Source organism: Cuculus canorus, chromosome 1 (genome assembly GCF_017976375.1).
Source record: "Cuculus canorus isolate bCucCan1 chromosome 1, bCucCan1.pri, whole genome shotgun sequence".
Lineage (NCBI taxonomy): Eukaryota > Metazoa > Chordata > Aves > Cuculiformes > Cuculidae > Cuculus > Cuculus canorus.
In genome coordinates this window covers 157,691,185-157,705,663 of record NC_071401.1, presented here as the reverse complement: position 1 = coordinate 157,705,663, position 14,479 = coordinate 157,691,185, and the positions used below count along the sequence as shown (strand labels likewise).

Here is a 14,479-nt window from a genome sequence, read left to right as displayed (position 1 = left end):
AAAAAATCAACAAATTTTAAAGAGTTTCCTGCTTGCCAAATATTACAACAGATTAATCAATAATTTAATCCTGCATCCGATAACAATGAAAATATATTAGTACTTTACGTCTAAAATACTCAGATTGCAGAAATGGCATTTAGTATCTAGCCAGAAATCCACATCAAAAAATATTTATCTCCCTAGTTTTATACAACAGATAAGGGCTTTGAGCACAGCTGGCATCAAAATTGCATAGAGCATGTTCCAAATATTTTAAATAATATTTTTAATTTTTTTAGATAGATTTTTTTTTCTATTTTGTAACCAAGTAAAGCCAACGTTTGTAACATAAAGCTTTTGGGGGAAAGTCTGTATTTAAAATTCCTGTTTAACAACAAAGGCATGAAAATACCTTTCAGTGCAATTTTATTTTTCCTGATTCTCCTGCTCTGATTTTGTAAGATACAATCCTTGTAAGATACATTTACTTTTTGAAATTCTTTAAAAAGAAATTAATAAAAAGTCTGTTTCCATGTTAGGATAGATTCTTCAGAAAAAAGTGATTGCTCTAGTTACAGACATACCTGATTGCTTCATTACCATTTTTGCTTATTTGCACTCATTTGAAGTCACTTCTGTGACATCAGCTAAGCACTTACTCATAGCTTTAGTGCCGTAGGTAAGTTTTTACTTTATCAGCATGGCAGAGGCAGACAAATCTTTTCCAGTTTTTTGTTTCTCTAATTTTTTTGAGTTGCCTAGTATTTGATTTTTCTGTTCTGAAAATAAGCCAGTTATTCCTCCCTGTAGTATCTGATTCTTAACTCACCTCCTGGAAAGGAAGCTCTTCAAAGTTCTGGTTCTTGTTTAATCTTAGAAACCATAGCCTTAAACTAGCATTAAGGAGACAAAGAGACAGACATGAATAAATGCTCTCTGTGTAGTAACTTCAGCGCCCAACACAAAACCCCGTTTTTAGGTCAAAGATAATATTTTCATTGATGTATTTTCAAACGGAGCTCCTGTTTTGATTATTCTTGATTTGAATGGCTAATTATAGCAGAACCTAACCTTTTGAATGCTGTGTAAAAAGTAATGCATTTTAAGAAATTCCAATTAGAAAGGCCAAGTAATGATAAAGGCACAAGCAAAAAGCCTGCTCCTTCCCCCTCCCCCTCTCCAAGCCTCCAAAAATAATAATTTTTAAGTAGATACATGCAGGCTATTAAACCTCTGTCATACCCAAGTTCAAAGTTGTTCCACATCCACGACTGTCTTAATTTGCAGTAAGAAACTGCACTGGAGCCACAATGACATAGTTCAGAGGCAGGTGTTCTACAGAGGAAAAAAAGGATAATTTTTTTTTTGAAGTTTATAGTTCAACACTAAAATGTATGCCTAGAATACTTACTAAGTTACTTTAGAGCTTGAGTAACTAGTATTCGTTCAGCTGCTCTTGGGTTTCTGCGTGAGTAGGAGTTTATTTCTGAATTCCTCATTTATAAGTTTGGCACAACAAATCTAAATCCACGTTGTCAGAGTTTTCCAAACCACTGAGCAACTGCTGTGGTCTCCAGCAAGGTGACATGAGTGCAGGGAGTTTCTGAGATGCGCAACAAAAGTGCATTTGTGTCTGGCAATAGGAAAAGACCATCAAATGAACCATTTCTCTTTGTGTAACTCCTCACAAACAGCTCATTTCCTCCACCTACTGAGCCGCACTCCTCACAGCTGCAAACTTGATAGGGTAACACAGCTCTACACACACAGATATAAACAGGATTAACCTAAAGCTCTAGCATATGACATACCTAAAGGAGCGACTAGACTTGTTTAAGTGATGCAGCAAAGACAGTTAGCTGCCAAAAATCAATGTATTCCAGGCAAAGAACAATCAACTGCCAAGCCCTCCAGCTTTTCCTGCTTCAAGTCTTTAGGTTATCAGATCTCACGAAAGAGTTTATGAAATTGCAAATTTTAAGCCATAAACCAACCCAAAACATCTGGATTTCAGCAGCTGAGACTTTCATGCTTAAGAAACAGGTAACAGTTACGGATGCTATCAGTGTCTAGAAACGGAAGAGACAAAGAGAACACTACATGAAAGGACATTCAAGTCAGATCAGGACTGTGATCTACTGAGCAGCTTAAGACAGATGTTTTCTCTGCAGGATGCCACCAAGTACATCTCCACCTTACTGAAATTTCACTTTTATCTTCTGCCACTGTTGACTGAAAGCTGGCATATAACAAGGATGTCCTCCCTTGATGGATACAGCTTGAGAGGAATAGGGATGCTGTAATCCTCAGCAAAGAGCGAATTGGAGACACCTGATGTTACCATTCTATTTCCATCTAATCCATCTCCTTCTTCTTTTACTCTCTCCTCCACTACCATCTCCAGCCAACAACGCTTCTTAAACAGATCAGATCTCAGATGTCTCATAATTCATCAATTTATACCATTCAAAAAGCTGAGCGCTAGCTTCCTCCAGAGTGCTGCCAAACTCTAAGCCTGGCAAAGCAGTGTAGAGAAACTGCAGGTTTAGAGAAAGGCCTGGTTACTGGGTAAATGAGCACTGAAAACACAAACTGAGATCTCTATGTGGAACCCCAGATTCCAATGTGGGCTAAGTGTGCTTTCAGAAGTAAATGCCAATTTTAGATACATCTACTGCATCAGTTTTTCTGCAGGACTTTTATTCTTTCCACAAGAGCAATATGTGGTCATGTTTTACAGACGTCTGGACAGCAACCACTCTAAGAAATGAACACAAAATTACATGGGATAAAATGTATTTCAAACAAAATACAAAGTGAAAAAGTTTTCTAAATAAGTTACTATTAATTATGGATATTTGAAATAAAAATGTCTTCCAACATGAAAATATGAAAAGTTCATTTATTTCCATAGCCAATCTCATTCACAGTACAAAGTGATATGAATTTCTCAAAACTGTCACTGTACCTTTTACATATTTTTTTAAGTAGCTGATCTAAAAGTTGGTACAAGAATAAATTTGTTTTTGAAGACCTGTCCAATAAACCAGAAATACACAAAGGCCATGCTATGACAATTCTAATTATGAATCACAGCTGACACTACATTAACATCACTTTATAAATAATCTCATGAGAATTTCATGTTTTACAATCAAAACAAACTGCCACTAGTATAGAGACTGTACAATTCGACAAATAAACAGGTATTAAGTATTTTGCACAAGGCCTGAGTTCACTATAACACATTTTGATTTACAGCATCTCAGAAATCTATACAGCAGTTAGAACTGTTTCAGAGAACTTAATACAACTTCAGGGGCTTATTTGTTCTGTTGATACAAGTGTGAGGCCTGGAAGGCAAGAGCGTTTGGTGTACGAATCCAAGGTTTTACTGCCTTGTGTAATATCCTTGTAAAGCAGTCAAAACCTGATGGAAAATTAGGTGCAAGGCAGGACCTCACTTGAATATCAGCTAACTCGTGAAATTCTCCAGATAGGTTTCCTCACAGCTATTTCAAAGTTCATAATGAGTATATAAAAATGCAGCATTATCTCTTAAGAAAGAACAAAAAAGGGTCACATATACAGCATGGTATTTTTTTCTATACTCCCCATCCCTATATTTCTTTCACTGGAAATGGCACAAATGAACGATACCCCCACCCATTTCTAATAAAAAGTCTTAATCAATAAGCAAAGGTCACTCTGACGTCCAAAACCTTCATCTGTGATGAGAGATCCAGCGTTCATGTACTTTTGTTTAAAAAACTTTCCTTTTCTGCTCAAGCCACGTAGATGCAGGCAAACTGAGCAGGTGAAATTATAATAAATAACAGAATTATCATACAACTGTTAGCCTGTACCGGAAGCCTTGTGGAATTTGATTGAGAATGTATTTTGTCATTTAATCTTTGCCTTTTTGGTGCAATTGAGCTGAAAAATCTAAAATCACATAATATATATATACAGACTTACTTATTTATCTACAGACATTACATTATAACAGGAGTCAAAATACAAAAGTGAACACACATTTTTCTTACTTTAAAAGGCTATTGGGGTATTGTGAAATTTCCACTGAGATATGTTGCTAAAAAGATAAAACTTAATAGAAAAGGAAAGTTTTAAATAATAAGGCTTGAAATGTTGTGCACCTATCCATCAAAAAATTCAATCTTTTACTTGGGGTACCCAGCATCTTGCAGACCTGTAAGCCTACAACTTCCCCAGGACATTTCTAATTCACATCATTAAGAGAGGAAGACATACCATCTTCATTAAAACACACTAGGGTAGTCTACCCATGTACCCAGTAAAATTTCTCTCTCTCCCTAACAATTGGTTACTCCTTAACCTTTCAAGGGTCCTCTGGTACTGCTGTCCTCCTGCCTAAGCAGGTTCCACACGCTCTTCTGTGCCTTATTCACGGACACTTGTGTGAAGAACAGAAAACCTGCTCCATCTTCAAAATGATTCTCGGTGTTTTTCCACTCCTCTTGGAAGGCAGATCTAGGGGCTTCTAAGCTAACTTGTAACTCATCAGTTTCAAGGTCCCTTTCCATCAGCCCAGCAAAGTTTTTTTCAAGCCTCTTTAATACAGTCCTTCCATGTAGTAGAATTAATTTGTTTTCTAAGAAACGCTTCAGAGATTTTCATACTTTAAACCAAACGGAACCAAGTTCTGCTATGGAAAAGATTGCTGTCCTGGTGCAAGATCATTAGTTTAGTATACATCACAGCAGCCAAAAGACAACTGATGCTTGTAATTAAGATGTGCAGCTATTTCCACTTCTCTTCATTTCTCTCCTTTTGTGGTAAACATAGTATACATAAAACAATTAAAGAATAGGAACTTACTCCCTTCTAGTCTTCACCCATCTCTCACAAAAGACTTGAAAGTAAAGCAGGTGGCTGCACAGTTCAGCCCAGACCCTGCTTTAATTTCCCCTGTGGAATCTGCTCACAGTGTGTGAGCATAGTAGGTGCATGGGGTGCAGGCTCTAAGGTAATGATATAACCTGCCAGGCTTCCACTTTTTTTCTTTGAATTAGATTGAATACAAAGACCAGAAATTTTGTGTAATTTACAGTACCACTCAAAGCACTGCAGCGAGAACTTATTTTATATCAAATTTCTCTTTTTGTAATGGAATCTGCAATTTCTTAATCTGATACCAATTTCAAATCCATGTTCTCCATTTTGTTTTGCATTAGGGCTAGACAGTCCCCCTGTTTCAGACCAAGCTAAATGTAACACTGCTTTCCACCCAAGTCCACAAACAGAAGACCCCTAAAATACCCACATTTTGTAACCTTGTCCCTTCCTCCTACACTTCCCCAAACAACTTGGACATGAAGTATAACTGTTGCTCTCAGTGGTATTCACCCTGGCCACAGTCTTCCAGTCTCTTGCAGGGCCTCAGAATGATGACTTTTAAGTGGAGAGATCAACTGGACAAGGCTTCCTAAAGAAAAATTACTGTAGCAGGAGCCAAGTGGCCTGTGGGCTTTGGTGACTTACCTCTTGCAACTTCTTTTCCCTTTAAGAGAAGAAATACAGAACTTCACTCACACCTAGTTTCCCTACACACTAAACAGGAAGCACGTACAAGGAAGAGGGATTTGACCCTCTCATTTTAACTAAGGATATTTTTTGTTGTTTTTATCTTAAATAATTGGGAAAAAATGTTGTAATTTTCATAAGCATTCTTTTCAGGTTATTTTTCTTATTATTCTTCTAGTCTAGTCATTCTGAAAATTGCAGCAAACAACAGAAATTATAATTATGTTCTCACATATAAGAAGAAGAAAAATCATACTACTTCAGTCTGATAAAGATCTTATCCCATCATCTTACTACTATACAGAAAAGGTCCTCTTAATTTGAACTCAGATGATTTTTTTGACTTTGTTCTTACAAAATAGATTGTATTCTCAGATGACCCCTGCCAAAAGCACATACCCTAGGAGGTCTACTATATAAAACTCAGATCAATTTTTTTCAGTTAATTTTCCTTCCAATAGGTTAAATTAAAATCCAATTCTGAAAAAGCCCTCAGTCCAATGGGATCAATGACTGAAACTCCAGATCAGGACAATGACATTTAAGACTGCGTTTACCATAGATGTATTGATTTAATACATTGTAGAGTCCTAAGAGATGTTATTTTTAATATAAAACTACTTTCCAGATAATTTAGAGGAATATAATTCAAGTAATTCTTCAAAGGCTTGCCTTAAGTTACCCTAACAAAACATAGCTTTCAAAAGTTGACATAAAAGACATTAGTGTCAAAGTACAGAGTACTAGTAACCATAAATGAACTTAAATAATTTCTTTTAACAGTTCCAATGTTGTTCTTAAGTTTACACAGATATCTTAATGTAATCTACAATGTCTACCATGAATATTAACAGCACATACACATCACAATGTGTTAGGTATTGTTTTCTAAACCACAATTTAACTGGTCCCAGATATTTTAAAATAACAGGACTAAGGCAGCAGCTATAATACATAAATGATTCTTCAAGAAATATGCTTAATGCTATTACCGCTTAGGACTGTGGAAATATAACAAAACACAAGTCACATTTACAGCATAAGGCCCTTTGGTTTCTTAAGCAGCAAATGAAAGAACAATTTCTTCAGTGAAAGGCTTTGAAAAATAAAGCATGTAGCTTTCCATAAAAAAGGTGACTAGTTCCTTCCTTCTCAAAATAGCCAGCTATAGCCTTCAAAATATTATGCAAGAAAGCTCCTGAAATTCCTAGGAAATAAAGTTAAACCCAACAGTAGTGTCTGACAGAGCAAGAGATTCTATCACAGGCAAGCTAAACGCATACCTCCTGGGAAGCAGAAGAAACTACTGTTTGGTTTTCTGGAGACCTTTATTAAATTTGGAGTAATACAATGAAAAGATTCTGAAATATCTGTGTATTTATCACATATTATTGAGCTTACATATTTGAGAACTTGCTTCATATTCACCTGTCCTTCATAAGGATTTGAGTTAAAAGAAAATTAAAATTAAATAGTTTATTCTAGTCAAGGCAATTTATGGCATTCTGCTTTTTCTCACAATCATGTGCAACTTGTGCAAGGCAATCCTTTTCCATCTTCCCAAGTGAGCCAAAATGTATGAATTAATTAAAGATATTTTTGTGTAATTAAATATTGTGTGTCTAATTGCACAAAATTACTTATTTACACAGTTGGAGCAGTCAACATTTGAATTTTACAGAGAACATTGTTTTTAGGAGGTTCTGTAACTATTCATATTCTTTTATCACATCACTTAGGAACAGTATCAAAGTAGCCAAAAGGCTGGAATACATTATAAATGTGATCATGTCACTACATGGAGTTTAAAATGCTGTTTAATTGGTATGTTGCTTTTCCTACATGGCTAGTAACAAGGCTCTGGCATTATAAAACAGTTTGTAGACCAGCATGGCCATTGAGGCAGTGTTCTTACTGTTACACACCTGCACAAAACTTTATAAGAACTTCTCATGTTTCCTGAATTTTTCTGTAATTACTACTATATTAATTTTAATCATCTTACAAGAGAAGAAATACAAGATAGTTTCTCTTCTTAGCCTCTTGCACTTTTACTGGTTAGAGATCTTTCTACGTAACATGGCTAACAAAACTTTTTGAGGCAGCACAAGGCTGCACTTTCTGCAAACTGTCATATGGCAAAATGACAGTTTGTGCCAAATTCAGGGAACAAATCATGAGTAAGAACTAGCAGACACTGAAAGGACTGGGCTGAAGGATTGCATTCACAAGTGTTATTACCCCCTAAGCACTTTTGCTGAATTTAAGAAACAAAACTTTGTATGAAACTTCATAGGAGTTTATTTCAAAATTATTCAGAAGCTTACTCAATCCTTAGCTGCTTCTTTCTTCGTCTGAATATACACGTCCTATCTTCAGTGCTCTGAAGTTTGGTAAAGAGACAGGAAATCCTTAGCACATAAGGTGACTTTGCACTTATGCAATTCCACTGCAGTACCAGGTGAATGCAAAATGAAGCCTTTTTTCCAGTGCAAAAGCCTTTACTTTGCTGGGTTGAAAGTTTCTCCAAGTCATGCTTTTACTAGTCAAAAAAAGATGTTAATCTGCTTACCCATAATCCAAATCTCATCGACCTTTGAAAGAAGAAAACAAAACATCTTACCCAAAAAGATCTTTTAAATCATTACTAGCTGAGCTGCTGTTTGTCATTGTGTTTGCTGGTTGTGCAAAGTTCTGAGGAGAAAAGAAAGGATTACCCTGTATACCAAAGCCAGGCTGTCCTATCATGTTCATTGGAGGTCCCAAGACCGAACTGCTCGCACTTGGGGACCCCGGCGGGGGTACAAACTGATTAACCCACTGGCTTGATTTCTGTTGAGCCATCTGTTTCATGCTAACTTTGGGTTTCTGAGGACCAAAAAGGTTATCCAAAGCAGACATATCTGGGGGTCTGTTCTGTTGTGTCAGTGGGGAGATTGCAGATGCAGCATTCATAGGACTGTAATTTGGCATACTGGCAGTCGGTACAAAGTTCATCTTGGTTGTTGCCGTTGCACTTGGACCAGTGAAAAAATTCTGAGTGGTGGGACCAGCTCCCATACTAAATCCAGCAGTCTGGAAACCCATATTAGTATTTAGTCCGTTTGTTACATTTCTTTTTGTATTGTCAATAGGTGATGAAAATCCCATCCCAACGCCCATAGACGGGACAGAAGAGAAGCTGCTTGAAGATGCCACGTTAGCTTTGTTGATAGAATGGCTAGTCAAAGATGACATCTTATCTATCAAGGTATCTGTCAAGTCTTTTGTCTGCAAAACACATAAAATGCAGTTATATGCTTTTCCTGTACAAAGACTAGCAACAGTCTTGATCACTGCTCCTGCAGAAGTGGCATTCATTTTTCAGAAATTTGAATTTACTGCATGGAATTAGGCATGAAATGTAATTATACACAAAAGTAATGAGGTTATTTTTGTTCTTTGCTACTTAGAACTAATTGTTATGCAGCTTTAATTTGATAACTAAGACTACACACAAATCACTATTGTGACCCATTCCTATCCTCAAGCCTTTTCATATATTTAGTTAATAAACTCTTCAGAGCAAAACCTTCCTTAATATGTGCTTTTTCCTTATCTAGAACAAAGGCTTTCCAATAATAATTATTCCTTTGGAAACTCCTGTAATCTAAGAAGTAGGAAATATTGCGGATGATGCAAATAGAAGGCAGATTAAAATTTATTTTAGTTTTTCCCCAGCTGTGCCATTGTACTACCACTGGAAATGACGGTGACCCAAAGGAGAACCAACTAACAAGCAGATACAGCACTTTAAAGGAAAAGGCATCACAGTGCCAATGGAAATAGCACAGTGGTTTGATCGTTCTTACCTGCTGCACTGGAGGTGTTATTACAGTTGCTTGTGGCTTAAGAGGTTGCTGGCTTTTCAGTTTCTGTGCCTGTTCTTGCTCTTTAGCTAACCTTTGCTTCTCTTCAAGTGTAAGTGATGCCTTTGAAAGGGAAAATACTGACATTAAGTGGCACAGGATGGTTATTCTTACATTGATATTTTTATTTCATAAATAGCACTGTCATTTCAGTACGTGGTAGAACAATACATATTATTTTGTATAAAAGAGAAAGTGTATAAGCACAAAATCTACTACAATATTTATCATATTGCTAAAAAGCACTTAAAGTAAATAAATTCAACATTAGAAGTAGCATCATGACACATTTCAGCATATCTCAAATAAAGAGGTATTATAACAAAACCATTTTAGCTTGGTCCTCTTAATGCTGGGCATAAGAAAAGGTGTTCTTCACAGTTTTTGTTCTTATATGGTTACTAATTGGCACTTGCTATAGAACTGCAGCTGACCATGGAATTAAAATGGAATTTTATTTTAAAACTGTGTAAGAGGCTTCTCGGGGATTTTAACTCTACATTTATTTATGCTGGAGGATAAAATCAAATCATTCCCCCTTAGTCTTAAAATTAGCAAGAGGGTTCAGGTAACTAGAAATGGAAATGATAAAATGTAGATTCTGGAGAGCAATTTACATAACTAATAGCATGAAAGAATTTTACATTAGTTTATGCTTATGTCTAACATTCTATGCTATGTCATAATTTTTCTTTCCTTCTAATATTTATCCCCACATCGTTTGTTCATTTTCACTCAACTTTGAATGGTACAGTAAATGTTAGTCTCTGCTGCTGCATGAAATTCTACATTTTCTTTTCATCTCCATTTGTGATTTTTATCATAAAGTTTCCTGCTTTGATTTTCCTATCTAAATCTACCGCTGAAGTTTCAGTTCCATGATTAGGAGAAAGAAAATGACCAAAAGCTTATAATACTAAGTGCTGCCAACTTCATACAAAATTATTTTAAAGGAAAGGCTTCCTCAGAAATTAAAGCATATGATTTGAACATTTTTCAGTGGACCTTCACGTGTGTGGTGCCGTGCTATACAAAACCAGTGAGTTTTTATTTTAGAGATTTAAATTTGATAAATATTTACACAGACTCCTTTTATCAAACTGTATCAGCCTTAGATTAGACAGATGGATGTAACAGGATTCCAAAAGAAAGTAAACATACCTTTTTCTGTTTTGATGACATCTCATTTTCTTTACTATCAGATTCACTAGTTAGAAGGTCAGTTCCACTCGTATTAAATACCTTGTCAATCTGTTTAAGTGCAAAGAAACAAAACTTAGTTATTTGAAATGTAATTTAAGGTAACAGAAATATTGACTAAGTAATAAATTTCGGATTTCTGTAAGTAACACAATAAAATACTGTCACTTACCTGATTACTTGTACTACTAGATCTTGCCTCTTCAGACACACTCATTTGGTTAGCTATATCCAAAGATCTATATAGTACAGAGTAGGCATATTACAAAAAGATAACTCTACAGTCACATCCACAACACTAATTCAGTAATTCTCAATTCTTATTCTGCACTTAAATAATACAAAAAAATGCACGATGAGAGCACTACTCTTTCTATAGAATGCCTGTAGACACTGGAAAATGTTCATATTCTAAATTGTAAAGGTTTCCTAATGATCATTTCTCATGGCCTTAGTTCCTCCTTTCAAATGGGCTGACACAGACTTTGGGTTGCACAAGTGAATTTGACTCAGAAATCTCACCTTATGTCAGAGTCCATAAAATAGCTCTAAACATCTTCAAACATCACTGCCTTCCGACAAGCTGCAATGTTTATGCTTCTCCAGTGTGATTTATGTTCTCAACAACTACAGAAAAGCAACTTAGCCTATAGAAGCAAGACAAACTATTCTAGTGGAGCTCAGTATGAGATTTTACATTTAATGAATTAATGAAAAATTATGGACTCAAAATTATAAACTGTGACTGAACTGTATAGAAGATTTTACTCTATAAAACCAGTGACATAACATTATCATCATTCTAGAACTAATAAATCTTTGCTGACAACTGTGCTTATCTGAGGTAATTCTCAACTACCGAAGTAAGAACTATCTAGATTTTTTATTGCTATAGCTAGTTTTCTCACATTTGCTAAAAAGCTAACTGACATTTATCTCTGCTCACTTCTTCTTCCTCTAATACACATGTAAATATCACTTACTTCTGTTGCTCTTGCATGACATGAAGTTGCTCAAGCTTTGTTTTATGCTCTGCCTCCAATCTATTAAGCATATCTTTTATAACACAAATAAAAGAATTGAACTGTAAAAGAAATATACAAGAAGTTTGGATTTTGTAGTGATGAAATTCAGATATGCCTAACTTAAAAGATGATAGCTCATAAAGCTTACAATACACAATGTCAGATAAACTGCAGATTTTAAAATGATTTATAATCCACCTTCACTATCTTCCATTAGGTACCTAACTACAAGCAGAGTGTGTGCTGAAACAGTACAAATATCCATTACCAAAAAAAAAAGGCAGGGCAACTCAAACAAACAAAAAAAAAAAATCACAGATGAATATCACCAGATACTTTTTAAAAAAAAAAAATCCTATGATTGCACTTTTACATTATCTGCAACTTTTACAATAAATAGCAAAGAACGAAACATTAAGACTGTACTCTAGTTTTTAATCTTAATTGTGATTGTTAGTAAGTAGCTGCTTTATGTTTAGAAGGTGATAGTGTTAATTTTGAAAATTTATACTACATCAGTTAAATCCACTGAAAAATAATAAGTTTTAAACATGCAAATACAGTAATACTGGAAGTTATTTTTCTTTCATCTGTTTGATTTTACAACAGACACAGACATACAGTACGTATGAATTTTTCTCTGAACACAACGTACATCTATTCTCAGCGAATGTACGAAGTAAAAGCACACAACATAGTTGTGTTCCTACCTGATTGAGATTAAGATTGTTCTCAATACTAAGAGGAATCAGATGGGGCAATACTTTTCCTGCAAGCTGTTCTTTGGTAATTCCCAGCTTCTTATGAGTAAACGTACATTTGTAAATACCTGACATACAACATCAAAATAGCAAAAACTGTTAAGTTTAGTAAAAAACATGAACAAAGCAGCACTCTCTATTAACCACCTGAACATACATTGGCTCTGTGTGCAAAAAGACAAACAGAAGCTTAAGTACTCATCCACAACAAAGCATGCTATAGCAAGAGGCTTTGCTAAAGTTTAGAACAAGAAGAGGTCTAAAGTATTACTCTACAGCTGTTAATCCTGGTATTAGGCAATGCATTGTCCTGGTCAATTATCAAAGAATACACATCTTTGAACAGATCATGAGCAACTGAGTTACCACAAAATGAAAAACTACCATTAAGATATTAAGCTGTGTTAACGAAGGGTGTATTCTCTCCTGGCCTATGGAAGTGTTTGCAAGTAACTATCACACTCCTCTCTGATTGCATTTTATAAAGATTCTTACCCAAACGTTTGGGGCTGTGTTATATACAGGATCAGAAATCATCAGTAGTCTTTATATGTTCTAAATCACTGAAAAAAAGAATACTGGCAGGCACAAGGGATCCAGTGTTAAGCCTACAAGTTCTATAGCGTTTCTGACAGGTGGATTTCTCCACTTAAACAGTCCACCTTTGTTGGCAAACACTGAACATACCAGCATAAAAGAAGCAGCAGATTTCCTCTCTTTCTATGGTTAGTGTTAGAACAGCGCTGTCAGCTGGCTAAAGAAGGTGTCACGCACAAGATGGAAGGTATTATGATTCCAGAAAAAGGAAAGCCCACAAAAGCGATTTCAGCCTATCATTTCCAAACTAGAATTTATTATGCACTGTATCCAAGTACAATTCTGGAGTAACACAACTAAAGTAACAGATACACTGGTCCCTCATTCTCAGACAGCAAATACAAGTCAAAGCTGCGAGGATTAAGGGAAACAGGAAACTTTCAATTAGAACCAACAGATGTCCTCTTGCCCATTTTCAGCAACTCTAAATAATACTACCATCACATATTATTAGTGTTTCATGAGGGCTGATGCTGGTATAGCTCAGATTGTTATAAATGGTTTTCTGTCTACCACCTTGTTGTCAATAAAAGAAACATCTTTCAGACGTGGCCACGCAGTCACAGCTCTTTCTTGGCAATGACTCTGGTCATCCGGTCTCCTTGAGACCATTCAAGGTGTTAAAATCACACCAGAGTGGCACGAGGGAAGAAAAACTGGGAATGAGGCTTCCTATTCCAGAAGTAACAAGCCATGAGGTTTTAGCTCTTCCGTGAAACCTCACCCAGACTGGGCTGCATTTCAGTGCAAAGGCAGCCACGTTTGCTTAGATGTCCAACACAAAGAGTCTAACAAAACCTGCAGTGAAGAGCAGTGGATTTGTAGACAATCATCTACAGTATCTGACATGCTGGAAGTGTAAAATAAGGCAACAGTAACATCTTAAAAGCACCAGCAGCCTCTGAAAGAAGACAGATCATATAGTCTTCCAAGGAAACAACCTCTCTGCTTGTGCGGATTGTGCAGTCCATGAAAGCGGCACAACCCAAGAACTACAATGACTACTCAGAACTGCACTGGGCCATGAAGACTACAAATATTTGTACCAGCATTTGGAAGTAACAACAATACATAAGGCACCTGAACTGGGGCACACGTAAGAACCAGAAACGGGAAGTTTTTAAGTTATTTAAGCAATACACTATGTAAATATTATCAATATTAATAGAATACAGAAAGCTCCCAGATTTTCAACATCAAAGAACAAAAGAGGAGAAAATTGAAAATATTAGTTACCCAAAATCCCCATTAGCACTGCAGGTTCCTTGGATGGAATTTGTTGTAGAAAAGGTAAAATATCATCAAGCACAAACCATTTATCCAAGTACTCCAAAATCTTGCCTAAGCACACTAGTGAGTTTACCCGGACCTGTGAAGTACGACAAGAATAAAACATACTCTTAACTATACTTGCCTAGGGAAAAAAAAAACAACCATACAA

At 35.9% G+C, this 14,479-nt stretch overlaps 1 protein-coding gene across 3 annotated transcripts in view; it reads right to left on the bottom strand.

Annotated features, from left to right (window-relative positions):
• Nucleotides 1-2,864: 2,864 nt before the first annotated feature.
• The window catches only part of SCYL2 (SCY1 like pseudokinase 2), a 39,331-nt gene continuing 27,716 nt past the window's right edge, over nt 2,865-14,479 (bottom strand). For all 3 annotated transcript variants that reach the window (XM_054080199.1, XM_054080208.1, XM_054080217.1), the window contains 7 exons: nt 14,275-14,407; nt 12,391-12,509; nt 11,639-11,739; nt 10,828-10,894; nt 10,617-10,706; nt 9,399-9,518; nt 2,865-8,817 (listed from right to left, as the gene is read on the bottom strand). In XM_054080199.1, coding sequence (XP_053936174.1) covers nt 8,167-8,817; nt 9,399-9,518; nt 10,617-10,706; nt 10,828-10,894; nt 11,639-11,739; nt 12,391-12,509; nt 14,275-14,407 — 1,281 coding nt within the window. In that variant the 3' untranslated portion in view covers nt 2,865-8,166. The remainder of the gene's footprint in view (nt 8,818-9,398; nt 9,519-10,616; nt 10,707-10,827; nt 10,895-11,638; nt 11,740-12,390; nt 12,510-14,274; nt 14,408-14,479) is intronic.